This window comes from Malania oleifera, chromosome 6 (genome assembly GCF_029873635.1).
Source record: "Malania oleifera isolate guangnan ecotype guangnan chromosome 6, ASM2987363v1, whole genome shotgun sequence".
Taxonomy (NCBI): domain Eukaryota; kingdom Viridiplantae; phylum Streptophyta; class Magnoliopsida; order Santalales; family Ximeniaceae; genus Malania; species Malania oleifera.
The window spans coordinates 55,419,170-55,440,189 of NC_080422.1; the positions used below are offsets into that span (position 1 = coordinate 55,419,170).

A 21,020-nucleotide genomic window follows, 5' to 3' on the forward strand; every position below is an offset into this window, starting at 1 on the left:
ATTGTTCGGAGTTACATGAGGTATGTTTCATGTTTTAGGAAATCATTGCTTAAATCAAGGAGTTAAGCAGTGCAAGGAGTCAATGCAACAATGTGGAAGCACAAGGCTCAACCAAGTGCTCCACTAGGTCTCCAAGGCCTGGATTCAACTACAACAGTACGACCCTAATCAACCATGTGGTGCGACCAAGCAGTCACAAAGGGTGACCAAGTCTAGGTAGAATACTCCAGAGTGTTAGCCAATTGAAGATTTTCCAAAATGCCTTGGCCAGAGCACGACCAGGGGACCTTGGACGTGTGACCTAGTCGACGATGCCATCAACTAAACAAAGAAGTAATTGAAGATGTTCCAAAATGTGTCGATCAGGGCACAATAAGGAGAACTTGGAGTGCGACCAGGTCGACTTCTATCAAGTTCAAAAATCTGCTGCACGAGATTTCTGGCGAATGTTTCCTAATTTGAATTTGATTATGTGTAAACCCTAAGTGGTATAAAATAAAACTTCAAATAGATGATTAGGGGTTCCCTTTTGGTTCTCCGAGGCTCCTTTGAGTTCCCACGAGTTCCTTTTGGTGCCGTTTAAAATAGTTTTCTTTGAATCGTTAATTTACATTGCTTTGTTAAATTTTAAATTGCAACTTCAATTGTACTTTCATTCTTGCTTTGTTTTAATTCTGAATTTCAATAAAATTTATGCTTTTAATTGCATTCTTCATTACCTTGTCTTTATGTTTTATTTCATGCACAATGAGTAGTTAATCCATTCGATTCTCTAGTTGTGATGAAACCCTAGGCTAGAACAACATAATTAGGATTCAGTCAATTGTGCATAGTAGGGTATGATTGCTAGAAAAGAATCTGTGTTCGCTAGATAGGGCCCTATTCTCCTGATCATGCTTCAGACAATTGGTGTGAACCGGCTATGCTATGCTACTCGAGCGGATTACTTAACTGTTGAAACCCTAGTATAGATAATTGACCGAACCTAGTTATTGTGCATTAAAGGCTTAGGGTGGATTCATAATCAGAGAATTGCTTTTCCATAAGAAGTTTAATTCAATTTTAATCGCTTTCATAGTTTAAATAGAAAACCCAAATTCAATATTTTCTTCTTGTTCCAGCATAGTAAATTAGATTAATTTGGTAAACTGCTGCATTGTAGTCCCTCAAGATTGACACCTGACTTACTCATTGTTTTACTGAATTTGAAAATAGTTAGGTTTATAAATTTTATCTTTGGTAGTTAAGGACTCAAGCCTTGGCAAGCCTACCATATGGTGGCAAATAAGATTTTTTTTTTTTTAATGTTTGCCCTTGATTCCATGTTAGCTAAACACAATTTTGGGAAAAAAAAAAATGAATGATTGTTTCTTCTCTTGACCCCCAAAAGGCTCAATTTACACAAATTTGATTACATATGGATCACATCGGTTGATTCATAGAAGGTAGGTATTTACACGTATGTCATATGGGTTAATTCATAAAGGTATGTACACATAACTGTATTTACACACGTATGGATCACATGAGTTAATTCGTTTAAGGCGTGTGCACACACACATATCTTGCTAACATTTCTCAATTCTTTCTCACAAGATTTAACTATATGTTTATAATCAAGAAAATTAAATAGATAAGATCTTTATTTAAGTCGTGTTTGGGAATATGAAATTTGGGATTTGGATTTAAATTTGCATAAATTTGAAAGAAATTCATGCTACATTTGGGAGCATGGATTTCAAACTAGAATTTGGATTTGAATGGATTTAAACAAATTTTAATATAATTTTATATTATATTTTTTTCAAATTAAATACAAATTCAAATCCAATGCCTCTCCAAACATAGGGTCAATATAATTTTGTATTACATTTTATCTAAATCTATATAAATCCAAATGAAAGATTCCAATTTCATACCCCAAAAATGTAGAATCAAAGTTAAAATAGCAAGACTCTTCATTTTTTTCTTAAACATTGTATCAATGTTAAAAATTATGAAAATAAAAATCAAAAAATAAAAAATAAAAAAAATATAAAAATATGGAAATTAAAAAAATATCAGTAACTTGTTTGGCTAATATTTTTAAAACTAAAACGAATTAGAAACTTAACTAAACAAATGCTTATTTTTGTCCTTGTATAAAATAATAATTAAAAATATAAAAGTACAAAAATAACACTAATTATAAATATCATAAAAAAAATATTATAATTATTCACTTAAGTATTATATTTCAAAATTCACTTTACAAAAAAAAATATTTTTGTACGTTATAATTGAAAAATAGTAAAAATATTTTATAAACAATTTTTAATATTATTATTATTATTATTATTATTATTATTTGAAATTTATAGAGATTTTTATTTTATTTTTATTTTTATTTTAAATTCATGTGCTTTTTTAATTTTAATTTTAATTAAAAATATATAAATAAATATTTTAATTTAAAAAATAAATAAATTTTGAATAATAAATATTTAATTAATATATTTTTAAAATAATTAAAAATTATAAAAATTTAATTTTCAATTTTTTTCACAATCAAATAGAAATAGACTATAAAAACAGAAAATTAACACCTTGGACAAAAACAGAAAAACAGCCTTCAGCTTTCCGGACGGACTGAACCTTCGATCCACTTCGAAACTCATGCCCATCCATCTTCCTGTGAGACCGCTCACAGGCGCCTAGCAAACCACAGGCAGGCTCTTCTTTTCCCCATACGGACAACTGAAGCAAAGTTACAATTTTCCCGGGAAACAAACGTCTCTCTCTCTCTCTCTCTCTCTCTCTCTCTCTCTCTCTCTCTCTCACCTCTTCCCTTCTCTCTCTCTCTCTCTCTCTCTTTCTCTCTCTTTCACACACACACACACAGGGAACTCTCTCTGGCTTTTATTCTTTTCTTTGTTTCGCCGTGCTGTTCTTTAAGTTTTCACTGCGGAAGTTTCGGAAAAGGAAAATGGCAACTTCTGCAATGTCTGCTATACTGCTTCTCCTGACCATTCTTCATCTTCGATCGGAGATTCTATCTGTGACTGCATTACCTGATCAAAGTACGTAACTTCATATTCTCATTTGTCATTATCTCAATGTATATTCATTTTATGCTATGTTTTGGTTAGCGATTAAAATGAAGGAATGGAAGAGAAAGAAAAATGTTGGCGCCTAGCTTATTTTGGTGTTGGCTTCTTTATCAAAGATAAAAGCATTGTACTAGCCTCAGTAATGTCGAAACATTTAAAAAATTGCGTGTAGATTATTCTTTCTCGTATCCTCCAGATTCTTGGAAAACAAACGGAATTCGTGCCTAACTATCTGTCTCAATTTGTTCCATTCCTTGCATGGCTGTGCGAGTTCATTCATTTTTGTTGTTTTTGAACCCTTCGATTGGATTCTTGGAATTTTAAGTAGTTGATCGAGTTCAAGCCTTTGTTAAGTTGATTTGCGGTTGGTTTCTTAGAAAGACTTAGAAAATCTTTTGATGACCGCTATTAGACATTTCTTTTCTTTTATTTCATTCTTAGAAAATTCCCGAACTGATATTTAATGTCTTTATATAGCATTTGTAGTTTTTTATAAAATTTAAAGAAACATATCTGAAATTTGCCTTCTGTTCTTAACTCATTGTGCAATCTGTTTGGCTGCCGAGATAACTTGTGCAAAAGAATCCTATGATATCTTTTCCTTTCTTTTCAAAGGATACTTTTAGTTTGCTAAGAAGTTTAAACTTTGTCAGCTATGTCCAATAGGTATTCTAGGCTTAGTAGATTGACAGCTTTATAGGTTTCTGTAGCTCCAAATAATGAAACAGAACGATTTTCCAGCGGCCAAGGAGAAAATCCACAAACTAAAAATCAGGGTAATCAGTTTGGTAAGTGGTTCATTGGGAACACGGATAAGATGTTTTATGCTTTGGGAACTCAAAATTTGGGTTTAAAATTTGATAACTACCAGTGGGAGTGAAAAATTGGGTAATTAATTTATCATTCCTTCCTAAGTTTCTCTCCACTTCTATGAAACAATACTTAAATGCATTTGTATTGTGAATCAAGTTCAATCCATGTCAAGATTCACTTGCTATATTTCTAATACTGCACACCTTCATAGATATTGGCCAGCTCTGTGTGCATACGACTTACTTGCATTATATGACTGAAAGCATTTTATTTAGTCCATTGAAGGCCCAGGCCTTGGCTACACAAAGGGGGATAACCCATCTTCCATTCCATATCTCCTCCTGCCCCTCACAAGTTAGAACTCGAGACATTGTGAAACTTCCAAGCTTTAACTGTTGCAATATCCTATAAGGGACATATGACTAGAAGCATTTAAACCATATGTTTTATCATCTTCATTTGTTGTGAGTTGATACATAAAAAAAGAAAAAATCTTCTGCATTTAGTGGAGACAATATAAATGAACTCTTGTTATGTAGGCTTGCGATTTGAAATTTTGATGGATCATCTGTCCTTGTGGAACTTTTTCCTAAATTATGAACACATAGTTGACCATGGTCTTGAATTTTGCAGATTTAGATTACTTGAAATTTGTATACAATGCCAGTGATCTATCCTTCTCAGGAGATGAATACGATTATATTGTTATTGGAGGTGGAACAGCAGGTTGTCCATTGGCTGCAACCCTATCACAAAAGTATTCAGTTTTAGTCCTGGAAAGAGGTGGGGTTGCCCATGTGAGCCCAAATGTATTGCATAAAGAGGGGTTCTTGATCAATCTTTTGCAAGCGGATGACAGGGAGTCAGCTACACAGGCATTCACATCAGAAGATGGGGTGCTGAATGCTAGAGGTAGGGTCCTTGGTGGGAGCAGTATGATCAATGCTGGTTTCTATTCCAGAGCAGAAGAGGATTTTTATCTAAAATCAGGCATAGAATGGGACATGTTTGTGGTTAATGAGGCATACCAGTGGATTGAACAGGCTATTGTGTTTCCCCCAAATATTACAGTTTGGCAGTCTGCAGTGAAACAGGCTTTGCTTGAAGCTGACATCGGTCCAGATAATGGATTTAGTCTTGATCATGTAAAAGGAACCAAGGTTGGGGGGTCAGTATTTGATGGAGCAGGAAGGAGACATGGAGCTGTGGAACTGTTGAATAGAGCTGAGCCAAATAACTTGCTAGTTGCAGTGCATGCTACAGTAGAGAGGATTATATTCTCCTCCTCCAATTCATCAGGTACTAATGTCATTAAGTGACTGTGTACTTGTATTGTTGTCAATTCATTAATAATCCTAGTTTCTATTTGTTTCTGTCTTACGAATTTGATTGATACTGATTGGTGCATTTTAATTTTACAATAGGTTTGTCTGCTGTTGGTGTCATTTATAGTGATGCTATTGGCAAGTCTCATGAGGTTATGTTACGCGGTAATGGAGAAGTTATTTTGAGTGCTGGAGCCATTGGAAGCCCTCAGCTTCTGCTATTAAGTGGTATTGGCCCACGTCAGTATCTTTCGTCTCTTCAAATTCCAGTCATCCTTCACCAGCCTAATGTGGGTCAGTTTCTCTATGACAATCCCCGTAATGGAATTAACATAATTCCTCCTTTTCCATTGGAGCAGTCATTGATTCAGGTCGTAGGAATTACAGGCAATGGTTCCTACATAGAGGCTGCCTCTAATGTGGTGCCATTTTTTTCTCCTCCACACTTCAGTCTTTTTCCAGATCCATCTCTTCCTATATATGTCAATGTGGCCACTTTAATGGAGAAGGTCTCAGGGCCCCGGTCGATTGGTTCACTCACACTGGGATCATCTACCGACGTGAGGGTCAGTCCAATTGTCCGCTTTAACTACTTAACTGATCCGATTGATTTGGCTCGATGTGTCACTGGAATGCAGATAATTGGTAAAATGATGGCAACCCAGTCCATGGATCAGTTTAAGTCTCAAGGTTTGCTGGGTAGAAGAAGTTTCAGATTTCTGGGGCCAACTTTACCTGAGAACTTATCAGATACAGCATCAATTGAAACTTTTTGCCAGAGGACTGTGACCACCATATGGCACTACCATGGGGGATGTCTGGTAGGGAAGGTGGTTGATGGTGATTTTAGGGTTATTGGGATCAATGCGCTCCGAATTGTCGATGGGTCCACTCTAACTGTCTCCCCAGGAACAAACCCGCAGGCTACTCTTATGATGTTAGGCCGGTAAAGTTTTTGTTACTCATTAATCTATGTTGCATATTGCAAACAAATTCATGAAAGTTGTTTGGTTGTTCGGCCTGCTTGCCATGAGCACTTTCTGATGATTTCCCCACCTTGTTGTGTGCTTGGACAGTTATGTTGGCCTAAAGATCATTGAAGAAGCAATTATACATGATGGTGAAATTCCTTGGTAGATCCAGTCTATCACTGTAGACTGCAATTTTAACTTTGAGCCAGGAAGAAGAACCGTACGATTCTTCAACAGAAACGTCAGATTTGTTCATTGCTGGAATTTGACAGCAACTATACATCGCTCTGTAGATATTTCTTTGTAGTTGTTCGCCTCACATTGCAATTATGAACGACTTTGGAGTTATGATTTCCAATTTGTTCTTCTGGTTTAGGAATTCAAATGCACTGCTTTGCCTTGGAGTTTATATTGAAAATGATTATTAGAGAAATTGTATTAAACGGCCCCAAAAATGAGGAAGATCAGTTTCTATGAAGCCATTTGATGGGATTTGGTGCATCTGGATAAGAAAGCTTAATTTGATGCATCTGAACAGCTTTTCCTTGGAAAATTAGTGAAGTGTTGCAAAGTTAGTGTGAGAAAGTTGTATCATTAGGCCCACAAGCTCCGATTGGATGCTTGCGTGTGCTTTTGTTTGATGTCTACTGGCTGATCCTACGTGAATTACTCCCTTACAAGGGAGAATAAAGCTTGCCATTGTTTCATTGCCGTTTCGTGTTGTAAGGTCCAGGCGTGCGGTACTTCTTGTCTGCTTGATCTCAACTTGTTTGTTATGATGGAATGGAACGAATTTAGAGGAGAATGTGATGAAAAAGTTTTATGGTACGAAACAAATTATAATACCTTGGAAAATGAATTTCGATTTGTATGTTTATGAACAAAAATTTTGGTTTGGATTTTGATAAATTTGGATAAAATTTAATATAATTTTATACTAGCAAAGGCATGAAGTCATTTTAATAATTTTATAAGTTTAATAATCAAATTTAATTAATAGTCAAATTATTGAATGATGATATTTCCACAATATTGGTAGAATTATTGCGTGTGTGTGTATATATATATAGTTTTATGTTTCTTTGTTTATATGCAAGACTTCGCCTGTGATGTACTTAATGTTCTAATTTTTTTCACACACAGGGAGTTCCAAGTTCGGGTAAAAGAGGAGGGTTGCGTTAAGTAGCTGGCAGGCAGAGATCATTATGATATGTTGTTGTTTATATGTAACACACTTCATAAGTATAGCATGGTAGATATCATGTAAGATTATATGAAATTATACAAATATAAATAATTCAAAATCAAATAAGAACATATGTCAAATATCTTACAAACATATTAAAATACATTAAAATATTTCTAAATCTAATAGATTTGTTTGATTGTTCACATCTATCAATAATATAAGAATTCAATTAAAAAAATCATTAGTAATATCCATAAAACTTTTCAAATTAGGTAAAAATCAAATTAAATACTATTGGTTACACTTTACTTCTAATATAATGTCCATTAGTTCATGAGGACCACCATTGTTTGTTCATCAACAGATGTCGCTTCCCATGTTAGATAAAAGTGCAAACCTATAGCTACAAAAGTAGGAATCACGTCACCGGAGATAATATTTTCCATAAAGTTGAGTTCCAGTAACCAATTTGGTCCCAAGGTAAGGAATAACCAGTTACACCAAAAGATGCGGGCAATACAGCCAAAACCACACCTGTAACCCAAGTCAATTCATGAGGTTTTTTTTTAAATCCACCAATGAGATACACACATAATACATGCAGGATCATCATTAGGACCATCATACTTGCCGACCATCGATGAACTGATCGGATTAACCTTTATAGGTTCTACATTTTTTCTTTTCATATTATAAAGCCCATCAAGAACCTTTCGATCTAATCTAATACAAGATTGCATGCATCACGAATCATCTTTCCCATTACTTAGAAATAGTTAGCCACCAATTCAGGTACAAGATACTATCATTATCGCCTGGACAATTAGTATAGAGACTCGTAGAATTATGGTAATTAAATAATAAAAGAAAGGAGGAAGTAAAGGAGAATTTTAAGAGGGCCAACAGGGTCTCGTTGACGAATAGGCTTCTTGGGATCGTCGACATGAACACGTGTCTCGTCAACGAAAAGATACCAAGAGGACGGTTTTTAGGACCTAAATTTCGTCGACGAGGAGTAAGGGTTCGTCAACGAAACTCCTCTTGAACTCGTCAACAAGGTGACATGGCTCGTCGACGAGGCCACGTGTCAAGACATCTATAAATATGCAGGAAACGGGTTTTCAGTGAACAAAATTCTCTCTCTCTCTCTCTCTCTCTCTCTCTCTCTCTCTCTCTCACTCATTTTCTCTCTCTAAAAATGGGATTCTCTCACTTCTCTCTAGGTTTCCGACTCCGTCTCTCCCTGGTTCGACGATCAGAAGCTACCACAGTGATTCTGGGGAGATTCTCTACAACATAGTCAGAGTGAAATGTTGATTTGAGAAGTTTGGGAGCCATCCCAAAACCAGGGTGAGTGGATTATTTGAGCATTTTTAATATTACCTAGTTAATTTGAGGTCAAATTCAGTAATATATGTGAATATATTGGAGTTTTGTGAAATAAAATTGAGGTATTATATTTTCAGGAATAGGGTGTTTTGGGACCCTGCAGGCAAGGGTTAAGGACACAGCGGGTGGTATTTTAGAAACCCGGGTAAAGTGATATACAAATATAGTTTAGGAATTGTGCATATGTAGATTTGGGGAGTATGTATATGATAACATTTAAGTGAATTAAGTTGTTTGATTGGGGAATTATATGTGTATATCACAGGATGTTGAAATTATAAATGTCATATGTGTGAGATGGTAGATAGCAGCTAGTGTTCAAATAGTCAGGTAAAGGAAATATGCTATGTTAGAAATTTTTGTATGATTATCAGCGAAAATTATGTGTTTTATCAAATTATTATTATTCAGATTATAAAATATATATGTTTAGCAGAAAATACAGATTTTAGAGCATGTAAATTTATTTATTTAAATAGTGTGGCATGAGCTTATATTATATTAGCACAGTATTTATGCAGCTACAAACGTTATGATTTACAATGTATATATATAGACAGATATATATTTACTAGACAGTTATTTATAGATATTATACAAACAAGTATTTTATAGTAATTACAGAATGTCATGTTTTCCAAAACCATAACACTTAGACTGTAACGACCTAAAAATTACATCATTTTTTTTTTACATATGAACTATTCTGATACCCCCTGCTATGAAACTCGGGCCTCAGAAGGCACTGGGGTAATCCTGTATACAAAAATCATACCTACGCAGCGGAAACATAAATCATACAACCACATATACCATACAATGCCAGTACTCAGTATTCCCATCACATAGTCATAAAATTCATCTCTCCCTAGTAAAATCTATCTCAAAATATAAAACTATACACCATCTTACCCTGTGACTAGGGTAACCAAGAAATCTCTATCTGCGAGCCTAATCTGCTCGCCTAACTGGCTTACCTGAAAAGTGTTAGAATAATAGGGTGAGTTTACACTCAATAAGTGGAAATATGCTATTACTAGTGTGTGGCGACTAAGTTACATGTTGGGAATAAAGAACAAATTCCCGAAACCTGTGAGAAACAAAAATAGAGAAAAAATAACGTCAAAGAAAAATCAATCACAAGCACAAGACAATATTTACGTGATTTGGCAATTTTGCCTATGTCCATGGAGTTGCAGGGATTTCAATATTATCAGGAAGAAAACACAGAGAGTGTGGCGATACAATGCTCTCCCTCTCGCTCTCTCGTAAGTACAACAACGCAAACCCTAATCACCCGAAAGCAATCCTTTTTATATGTTGCGCCTAGGGTTCCGTTCCGAATGGGCTCCAAAAAATTTCCCGGGGGCAACGGCTTGGGCCCAAGCCTTCGCTCCATGGACTAAGCCTTAGGATAGAAATCTCTAATTAAATAGAGGTTGGGTTGTCATCCAAATTAAAACACAACTAGGCTCCACAAAAGCCCAACAGTTACATATACTTTAAATAACATCTAAGTTGTAATAAAGAATAAATATGTAAAGCATATCTTACATTTTTCGTAGTTTAAAACATAACTATAGCATCTAAGTTTTCTACTTTCCATACTGATAATATCATACTATATTCATCAAATACTGTAAAATTGTATACATATACATAACTGTGCTTTATTTCTAGAACTCTGTATGTCATGATTTGACCCCCTATGACAGGATTGTGCGGCCCGTAGGCGGGACTTAATCTGGTCGGCCCTCCAGATAAGTCACTATACTCTACACTACCTCAGTCCAGCCAAACTGTATCCACTCTTAGGCTCGGAACTGACTGCCATCTTGTCAAATTGGCCCCCTCAACCCTGCGAACTGGGGTGCTGCATCCTCTTGGAGCACAGTTTGACGGTACCCACACACTATCTGAGATATGTGGTTGCACTCTATCTGTATTAGCAACGGTACCGTGCTCTGTATTCTGTATCTGTATCTATATCTGTCTGTATTCTTTTCACATGGATCTGATACTATATATACACATATATACTCTTTTACTGTTTTCATCATGTTTCCAAAATAACAATAACACTATAACTATATACTGTAAATACTGTAATATCTGTATAACTGTAGCATCTTGATGCTACTTTGTATAATCTGTCTATATCATCTGTCTATAAAATCTGTTTGTATACTCTGAGTGTTATGGCATTTAGGAAAACATGACATACTCTAAATACTGTATAAACTAATCTATATAAAACTGGAACGTACTGATTCCAAATAAACTGTAATATACTAATCTGAATAAACTTTTGTATATGTATACTAATGTGGATAAATATCTATAATAAACTGTTCTGAAATATACTGTGATATACATCAATCTTTATCTATAAATATTGTATAGTATGATATGCTGTAAAAAGTAATATAAGTTTTATATCAAAGAAATATCTACTCAAGCCACACATGCGTTGAAAAACTCTTATTCTGTATAAGCTGGATAATAAACTGGTATATATAAAATCTCTACTAATATTGTAAAATTCCTAACATAGCATATTTCCCTTACCTAATTTCTGAAAAACCCATATTGTACTCTAGCCCTACACCCGTAGGGTTCTCCACTCAACACCCTAAAAACGACATCCCCTAGAACAAAACATCAGTATTTTCTTGCATACAACATTTCCTATAACTGAAGGGAAAGCATATTCTAAATGTTGATTGTGCATCAATTATAGGGAGATAAATAAACTGATAGTTAAGAATAAATATCCTCTCCCTAGGATAGATGATTTATTTGATCAACTCCAAGGGACCCAGGTTTATTCTAAAATTGACTTGCGGTCGGGTTACCATCAGGTGAAAGTTAGAGCAGAAGACATACCGAAGACCACATTTTGTACCAAATATGGGCATTATGAGTTTTTAGTGATGTCATTTGCATTAACTAATGCACCAGCAGTATTCATGGACTTATTGAATCGGGTGTTCCATCAATATTTAGATCATTTTGTGGTTGTGTTCATTGATGATATACTAGTCTATTCAAGGAGTTCTGAGGTGCACGAGCATCATTTGAGGCTAGTATTGCAGATTTTGAGAGAAAAGAAATTGTATGCAAAATTGAAGAAATGTGAGTTCTGGCTAAGGCAAGTTACCTTTCTCGGCCATGTGATCCCTGAAACAGGTGTATCAGTTGATCTGAGTAAAATAGAGGCAGTGGTGAGTTGGGAAAGGTTAGGCAGCGTTCAGGAGGTTAGGAGTTTTTTGGGATTTGCAGGCTATTACCGGCGTTTCGTAGATGGCTTCTCTAGATTATTAGGTCCATTAACATGACTTACGAGAAAAAAATGTGAAGTTTGATTGGACCGATGACTGTAAGCAGTGAGTAGAGTTTTTCAGGAGTTAAAGCGGCGATTAGTTTCAGCTCTAGTACTGGTTATTCCTTTAGGAGAGGACGGGTTTGTGATATACAGTGATGCGTCTCTGAAGGGACTTGGGTGTGTATTGATGTAGCACGGTAGAGTCATTACATATGCTTCTAGACAGCTTAAAGAATATGAGGAGAATTATCCCGTGCATGACTTGGAGTTAGCTGTTGTGGTATACGCTCTTAAGATCTTGAGGCATATTTATATGGTGGGAAGTGCGAGATTTTTATGGATCACAAGAGCCTAAAATATTTCTTTACCCAAAAAGAACTAAATATGTGGCAAAGAAGGTGGCTAGAACTCATTAAAGATTATGACTGCACCATTAGTTACCACCCAGGGAAAGCGAATGTGGTAGCTGATGCTCTGAGCAAGAAAACAGTGGGACCAGCGTTAGCAACCATGGAGATTCCACACTCAGTTTTGATGGATTTGGAAAGACTCGGCATAAAACTAGTTAAGGATAGTCCTCAGGCATTTATCGCCAACTTGGTGGTTTAGCCTACGCTATATGAGATAATTAAAGCAGCTCAGGGTGATGACGCAAAACTGACAGAGGTAATGGCAAGAGTGCAGGATGGTCAGAGAGAGGAGTTCAGTATCTTTGATGATGGAGCTCCGAGGTTTCGCACCAGACTGTGTGTGCCTATAGATGACAAAATTAAAAGAATGATTCTAGAAGAAGCTTCATGGGAACTTGGGGATGAAATAAGACAGAAATACCCCCATTTGTTCCAAGAAAAGTAGCAGTAATCAGGTAAAGTATAAATAGTTAGATAAATTTTCTTTTATAGGTACATGTAATGATTTAGCTAGTAGGTAGTCTTTTAGTTTTATCTGTGTAATCTCCCAGAACTTATATTGTAACCACGGTATTCCTCTGCCATAAGTGAGGGTAAGTAATAAAATAAGTAGACCCTTTACCTTTACAAGATGATAGAGTGTATAATGGTGTTCAATCTAAATAGTAAATTTCGAGGACAAAATTTTATAAGGAGGGGAGAATGTAATAACTCAGAAAATTTACACAGGACCTCATCGACGAAAACAGGAAGTTCGTTGACGAGTGCATAAGGAGGCCTCATCGACGAAGCCACGCCTCGTCGATGAGAAGATACCGAGAGGGGTTTTTAGGCAATCTGAAATTCGTCGACGAGGAAGTAAGGTTCGTTGACGAAATTCCTTAAGAACTTGTCGACGAGAAGACATGTCTCGTCGACAAATTCGGGGCTATAAATAGTGAAAACCCAGATTTTTCAGTGTATTGTGGCACAAAATTTCCTCTCTCTCTCTCTCCTTCTTTCTCTCTCTCTCTAAAACGCACATCTCTTCTTCTCTCTTCGATTCCAGCCCCTCCTCTCATCGGATCGACGATCTGAAGCCACCACGACGCTCCTGGGGAAATTCTCTACAAGTTTGTTGGAGCTGATCGCCGATGGAAGTGGTTTGAAATTCATCACAAATTTAGGGTAAGGTGTTTTATTCAGAATATGTTTTCCCTACAGTCATAAGAAATGTTGTATGTAGGAAAATATTGATGTTTTATTCTGAGGGATGTCGTTTTCAGGGTGTTGAGTGGAGAACCTTGCAGGTGTGGGGCCAGAGTACAGTAGGGGTTTTTCAGAAACTAGGAAAGGGAAATATGTTATGCTAGGATACTTGATTATATTAGTAGAAATTTTACAAATGTGCATGCATACTAGTTTTTATGTAGTTTTTACAGAATATGCATTTTTAAAGTATGTGTGGCCTAAGTAGATAATATTTGATGTAGAATTTTATACAATTTTTCCCAATATATGAAATTATACAGAACATACAGATATAACCAGATATTCACAGATATTATACAGATAGATATGAGTACATATACAATGTTTATTCATATAGTTTCACAGACAGATATATATACATATATAGATACATATGCAGATGTTCATTCAGAATAGTATGTTATAGTTTTATTTAGAATCAGTATATTACAGTTTTTACATAGATTAGTGTGTACAGTATTTACAGTATGCCATGTTTTCCTAAATGTTATAACACTCAGAGTGTATAGACAGATTATACAGACAGAGTATACAAACGGATTATATAAACAAATTATACAGTATAGCATCAAGATGCTACAGATATTCAAATATTACAGAATTATAGTGTTATGGTTATTTTGGAAACATGATGAAAATAGTAAAAGAGTATATATGTATATATATAGTATCAGATCCCTGTGAAAAGATTACCTATAGATACAGATATAGAATACAGAGCATGGTACCATTGCTAATACAGATAGAGTGCAACCACATATCTCAGATAGTGTGTGGGTACTGTCAAACTGTGCTCAGAGAGGATGCAGCTCCCCAGTTCGCTAGGTTGAGGGAGCTAGTTTGACGAGGTAGCAGTTAGTCCCGAGCTTAGGAGTGGATGCAGTTTGGTCGGACTGAGGTAGTGTAGAGTATAGTGACTTACCTGGAGGGCCGACCAGGTTAAGTCCCGCTTACGGGCTGCACAACCCTATCATGAGGGGTCAAATCATGACATACAGAGGTTCAGGGATAAAGCACAGTTATGTATATGTATACAGTTTTACAGTATTTGATAAATATAGTATGATATTAGTAGTATGAAAAGTAGAAAACTCAGATGATACATTTATGTTTTAAACTGCGAAAAATGTAAGATATACTTTATAGATTTATCCTTTATTACAGCTCAGATGTTATTTAAAGTATATGTAACTCAGTCTCCACACACTAGTAATAGCATATTTTCACTTACTGAGCGTTGACTCACCCTATGACTCTAACATTTTTCAGGTGAGCCAGCTAAGTGAGTAGATCAGGCTCGCTAATAGAGAGTTTACTTGGTTACCCTGGTTATAGGGTAAGTTTGTACATGGTTTTGTATTTTTGAGATAGATGTTACTGGTGAGAGATGCATTATATAGCTATGGTTTAGAAATATAGATTCCTGGTATTGTATGGTATTTACGGTTGTATGACTTATGTTTCCACTGCGTAGGCATGAATATTGTATACAGGAATACCCGGTGCTTTCTGAGGCCCGAGTTTTATAGCAAGGAGTATCGGAACAGTTCATGAAAAAAAATAAATAATAAATGATATAAATTTTGAGGTCGTTACAGCGCACTATGTGGTTGGTGGCTCCACTGTCAATAATCCAAAGACTTTCAGAAGAATGATGGGAGAATATATCTGATAAAGACTTAGTAGTACCTACATGGTTGGCCATAGGCGATGGCTGGGAGTGGAGCAGGGCTAAAAGTTGTTGACATTGATCTGGAGTAAAAGGGAGACTGCTAGTGGACGGATTGTTATCAGCGGAAGTGACTTGGTGTGCACGTGGCTTCGAACCCAAGCTAGCTTTATGGGGTCCAGATGGGAACCCATGGATGAAATAGTAGTGATCCACAGTATGACCTTCTTTGTGACAGTGAGTACACTTTGGTCTAGGATTGCGGAACGACTTACCATCTTTTGGTGTGGGGAGTATACCTTTTGTAACTAATGCAACCCCATCAATAGGGGAAGTAGTTTGGATGTTCCATTGATAATCTTCTTGAAGGACTAAACTGTAGATGTGGTTGATCGTGGGCAAAGGATCCATCAAGAGAATCTGGCCTCGAATTGCACCATAGGAGTCATTAAGTCCCATAAGAAACTTCATGGTGCGCTGGTACTGTTGGTATGAAGCAACATCTCCCTTAAAAAGATTAGACTGAAGAGACGACAATTCATCCCATAGCAATTTCAGCCTTGTAAAATAGGTGGCCACATATGTATTTCCTTGAACAAGATTATGGATTTCTTGTTCAAGATGGTACATCCTAGGACCATTAACTTGAGAAAGCCGCTCCTCTAAATCTATCCAGATATCTTGAGCAAGATCACAAAAGAGAACACTAGCAAAAATTTCTTTTGAAAGGAAATTAAGAAGCCATGCTTTTACCATGTTATTACAATGATTCCATTGTCGATACTCGGCAGAAGATATCTTGGAGGGCTTGGATATAGTACCATCGATGAAGCCGAATTTGGTCTTGGTGCTAAGTGCAATGACCATGGATTGGCTCCATGTATTATAATTGGTTTCAGTCAAGAGATTGGAAACCAAGACAATGTTAGGATTGTTAGAATTATTGAGATAAAAAATATCACTTGGATCATCAAAATTATCGATGCCTATAGTATTGGCAGCCATGGAGACAAATAGAAAGGGTTTGATTTTTTTGTTTTGTTTTGTTTTTTTTTTTTGTTTTGTTTTTTGTTTTTGTCTTGATTTCAACCGAGGAGGTAAAAAAAATATATATATATATTACCTATGCAACAAATTTTTGGAGGAAACTACTAGCATTGAAAAGTAGAAGAATGAGATAGAAGAAGATAAAAGCTGGAAGCAGTGAAAGAAAAGGAAAGATGATGCGCTATGGGATTTGTTGCTGCACAAACAATAGGGGAGATCAGAATAACACATAGAGGGTGAATACTGGAAGAATTTCAGAAATGGAGAAGATCTGCACGATGATCCGATCTACATTGCGTCGAAGGAGGCAGAGAGTCGTCGATCAGAGCCTGAAGAAGTCGATGCCGGAGAGATCGGCAATGAAGTGTGGAATGGAAACAACGGTAGTGAGCAAAGGGACTGACAACGGTGGAAATCTGAGATCGTCGAGATGTCTGAATGGTCTGGCGTAGAACGATGATGGGTACGATAAGAATGATGATGGGAACAGGTGGCGACGAAGATGCAGGGGTGGTGGTGTTCGTCGGGGACGAACACGCAGATCTGCTGCCGGGAAATTAGTCTAGTTGCAGAGAGGTTCTGTTGCAACTGTATTGGCGAGATAGAACAGCAGGGAAGGAGGCGTAGATTCAAAAACAGGTCAAAATCTCAATTGCTTAGTCGTTTTTTTTGCACACATGTGTTTTATTCAGGACCTACGCTCGATGAGGATGCTTGGACAGGGCACTGAGAAGGATGGGTTATACTACTTCCAGAAGCGTCCTGCACCTTGTCAGGCGGCTACATCGAATTCCCAACTTTGACATCACTGACTCAAACATTTATCCAATAAAGTTTTGTCTTTACTTTCCCGACATATTTCAGGCATTTGTTCTAATTTAGATCCATGTTCCATTTGTCCATTAGTTAAATAAACACGTCTTGAATTTCCTTCAAGTTCTATTTCTTCCACTGTACCTTTTCAATTCATACATGTTGACATTTGGGGGTGTTACAATGTTCCATCACTCATTGGGGCACAATTTTTCTTGACCATTGTTGATGATTACACTCGATGTAGTTGGGTCTATTTAACGCGTCTTAAGTCAAAGACTCGTTCTCTTCTCCAAACATTTATTTAACTAGTCGAAAATTAATTTAACCATAAAATCAAAATTGTGCGCAGTGATAATGGTTCTGAATTCAACATTTCATCATTTTACTCTAAAAAGGGCATTATGCATCAAACTAATTGCATTTCCACTCCTCAACAAAATGGGGTTGCGGAACGTAAACATCGTCATTTTTAAATGTTGCCTGTGCTCTTCTATTTCAGGCCAACATGCCCAAAGAATTTTGGGGTCATGCTATTCTTACTGCCACTTATTTGATCAACAAAACCCCTACTCCTTTTTTTGGCGGGAAATCTCTCTATGATAAACTCTACAACACCCCGCCTAAATATCACCACCTTTAAGTATTTGGGTGTCTCTGTTATGCCTCCACTCACTTCCGCCACCCTTCCAAATTTGACCCTCGTGCCATTCGTTGTGCCTTCATTGGATATCCCTACGGATAAAAGGGTTATGTGTTATATGATCTTGCCACTCACAAAACCTTTGTCTCTTGTGATGTGATCTTCCATGAGGATCAATTTCCATTTAGCCATACCCCTTTTGAAACATCCTATTCTGTCTTATCGCAACCTTTTGACTCTCCAGATCTCCTCTCCCCCAACCTTACCCAGACACCTCCTGGCTCACCTCCTCTTCTTTCCCTTTCTAATACTCAAATGGTCCCTGTCCGGCGATCCACACGTGCAGTTCAGCCACTTGCCTACCTACGAGATTACCATGATGAACAAGCACTCCTTTCTCGTCCTATTACATCATCGGACTCAGCGGCGGTCCGTTCTTCAGGTACTCCTTATCCTCTTTTTGATTTTCTTTCTTATGATTCCCTTTCTTCTACACACCGTGCTTTCATCACTGCTATCTCCATTACAAAAGAACCCCAATCTTTTTTGCAAGCCATGCAGGATCCTAAGTGGCGTGCTGAGATTGATGTCTTGGAAGCCAATCACACTTGGACTTTGACTCCTCTTCCACCCCACAAAAGACCCATTGGCTGCAAATGGGTGTACAAAATCAAACACAATCCTGATGGATCAATAGAACATTACAAGGCTTGCCTTGTTGCCAAAGGGTACAACCAAAAGGAAGGGATTGATTACACTGAAACTTTTGCCCCTGTAGCCAAAATGGTCATTGTTCGCAGTCCTCGCTCTTGTTGCTGCCCACAATTGGCACCTCTTTCAGCTTGATGTTAATAATGCCTTTCTACATGGTGATCTCGATAAAGATGTCTACATGCATCTTCCTCCTGGTTTAGGACGAAAAGGGGAGACCAGAATCTGCAAGCTTAACAAGTCTCTATACAATCTCAAACAAGCATCTAGACAGTGGTATGCTAAATTATTTTTCACACTTATCAATGTCGATTATAAGCAATTTAAAGCAGATTACTTTATGTTTGTTAGATCCCATGAAACAAGTTTCACCATCGTCTTGGTTTATGTAGACAATATTATTTTGGCAGGAAACAACTTGGAACAGATCAACGGGCTTAAGAAACACTTGGGAGAATGCTTCAAACTGAAGGATCTTGGTCCCTTGAAATACTTTCTAGGGATAGAGGTGGCTCGCTCCAAAACTGGAATTTTCGTGTCACAAAGGAAATATACCTTGGAGATACTTAAGGAGACTGGTTTCCTTGGGGCTAAACCATGTAATCTACCAATGGAACCAAATTTAGCACTTAGTGAGATGGATGTAGAACTTATCTCAGATCCATTTCATATCGAAGACTGGTTGGGAAACTGATATATTTGACTATCACTAGATCAGATTTGGCATATGCGTTGCACACATTGAGCCAATTCATGGATAAGCCTTGAAATTCCCACTTAGATGCAGCACAATGGGTTTTGCGCTATCTCAAACAGTCATCTGGGCAAGGAATTCTTTTGTCAGCTTCCAATAGTACTCAATTACATGCATTTTGTGATGTCGATTGGGCTCGGTGCAGAGATACTTGGCGATCTGTTACTAGGTACTGTATTTTACTAGGAAAATCACCAATCTCTTGGAAAACTAAGAAGCAAACAACAATTTCACGGTCCTCAGCTGAAGCAGAATACCGCTTTATGGCATCAACTTGTTGTGAAATTACTTGGTTAAAGCAACTTTTGATAGATCTCAAGATAGCTCACCTACAACCAATCAAATTGTATTGTGATAATAAAGCAACTATTCACATTGCATCTAATTTAGTTTTCCACAAGTGAACAAAGCATATAGAGATCGATTGCCATCTTGTACGGGAGAAGATCCAAAAACAAGTTATTCAAGCTATTCACATACCCACAAGTCAGCAGCTTGCAGATTTATTCACAAAAACACTCGGACCCACACAATTCAATCATTTACTGAGCAAGTTGAGTATGATCACTATCTACTCCAACTTGAGGGGGAGTGTTGAGCATTGCATAGCTCATTCCACCGAAACTTCCCAAATATAGTTGCATTGACCCTCATAATTATAGATAATTATATTTATTATGGGAGATTAGTTTCTGTTATATTTGTAATCTCATTAAATATAAATATAGCAATCGACGCCCACGTTGAAGCGTGGTGGACTCTCAAAATATTCACAATTAGTCGTCAAATCACTTACTTAGTCTTCAAGACATTATGTTGCAATATTTTCAATGTTATTTATTTAACAAGTGTCATTTTGAAATATTATTTAATTATGGTTAATTTTTTTCCACATATACATAATGGTCAACTAATGAAAGTTCATTTTGTCAATAAAATTAAAACTGAGGGGGTTCTTTGATAGTTTTTAAAAACACAAGGGGATGCTGCCAGATTTTACCTAAAAATAAAAAGTAGGTATTTTTGAAAAAAAATTAGCTCATATTTGTTGAATATAAAAAAAATTAAATAAAAATATTATATATGTATTAACCGGCACCCGATTATAATCATTAGTTAATTAGGCAGGTTGAGGTTTATGTTTCAACTTCGAATCTAACTTGTTTAATTCCACCAATTAATGAACCGATCCAAACACAACCCATTGAGTTATTTTGTCATCCTTATAGTTTTTGTAAAACCTAAAAATCAAAATCTATAGTTTTTTTTAAAAAAATTATTTTTTAGTTTTAGACATATTAATCAAATAAATTATTAATTATTACTTTAAAATTTAATTTTTTAGAATTTATTTTCCTAATTTTTAAAAATAAGGTAAGCCACATCTAAAATTTTTTTACTCACCACTATCCATCTTTACTTCTTTTCCAAAAGTTTCTTTAACCTTTGTTTTTTGTTTCTTCGTTTTTTTTTTTTAACTTCTTAGGGCCTATTTGGTGTCATTGCTATTTTCTATTTTTTGTTTTTATTTCTCTACAGTGAAAAAATATATTATAAAAATACGTTGGTTTTTGTTGTTAGTTTTCTATTTCTATTGTTAGTTTTCAGCTGTTTGCCAAAA

The 21,020-nt window shown here is 36.2% G+C and overlaps 1 protein-coding gene across 1 annotated transcript; it reads left to right on the forward strand.

The window, feature by feature from the left end:
• Window positions 1-2,749: 2,749 nt before the first annotated feature.
• LOC131157848 ((R)-mandelonitrile lyase-like) lies at window positions 2,750-6,631 on the forward strand. Its single transcript, XM_058112256.1, has 4 exons — window positions 2,750-3,059; window positions 4,536-5,201; window positions 5,327-6,173; window positions 6,304-6,631. Exons 1-4 carry the CDS (start codon window positions 2,966-2,968, stop codon window positions 6,362-6,364), a joined length of 1,668 nt encoding a protein of 555 aa, XP_057968239.1. The 5' UTR covers window positions 2,750-2,965; the 3' UTR covers window positions 6,365-6,631.
• Window positions 6,632-21,020: the final 14,389 nt, after the last annotated feature.

What these genes read in the sequence shown, in the direction of transcription:
- LOC131157848 (XM_058112256.1), top strand. Translation starts at nt 2,966, where the DNA reads ATGGCAACTTCTGCAATGTCTGCTATACTGCTTCTCCTGACCATTCTT. An exon ending in CTCCTCCTCCAATTCATCAG is followed by an intron (nt 5,202 to 5,326) that starts GTACTAATGTCA and finishes ATTTTACAATAG; the next exon opens with GTTTGTCTGCTGTTGGTGTC. An exon ending in ACTCTTATGATGTTAGGCCG is followed by an intron (nt 6,174 to 6,303) that starts GTAAAGTTTTTG and finishes GTGCTTGGACAG; the next exon opens with TTATGTTGGCCTAAAGATCA.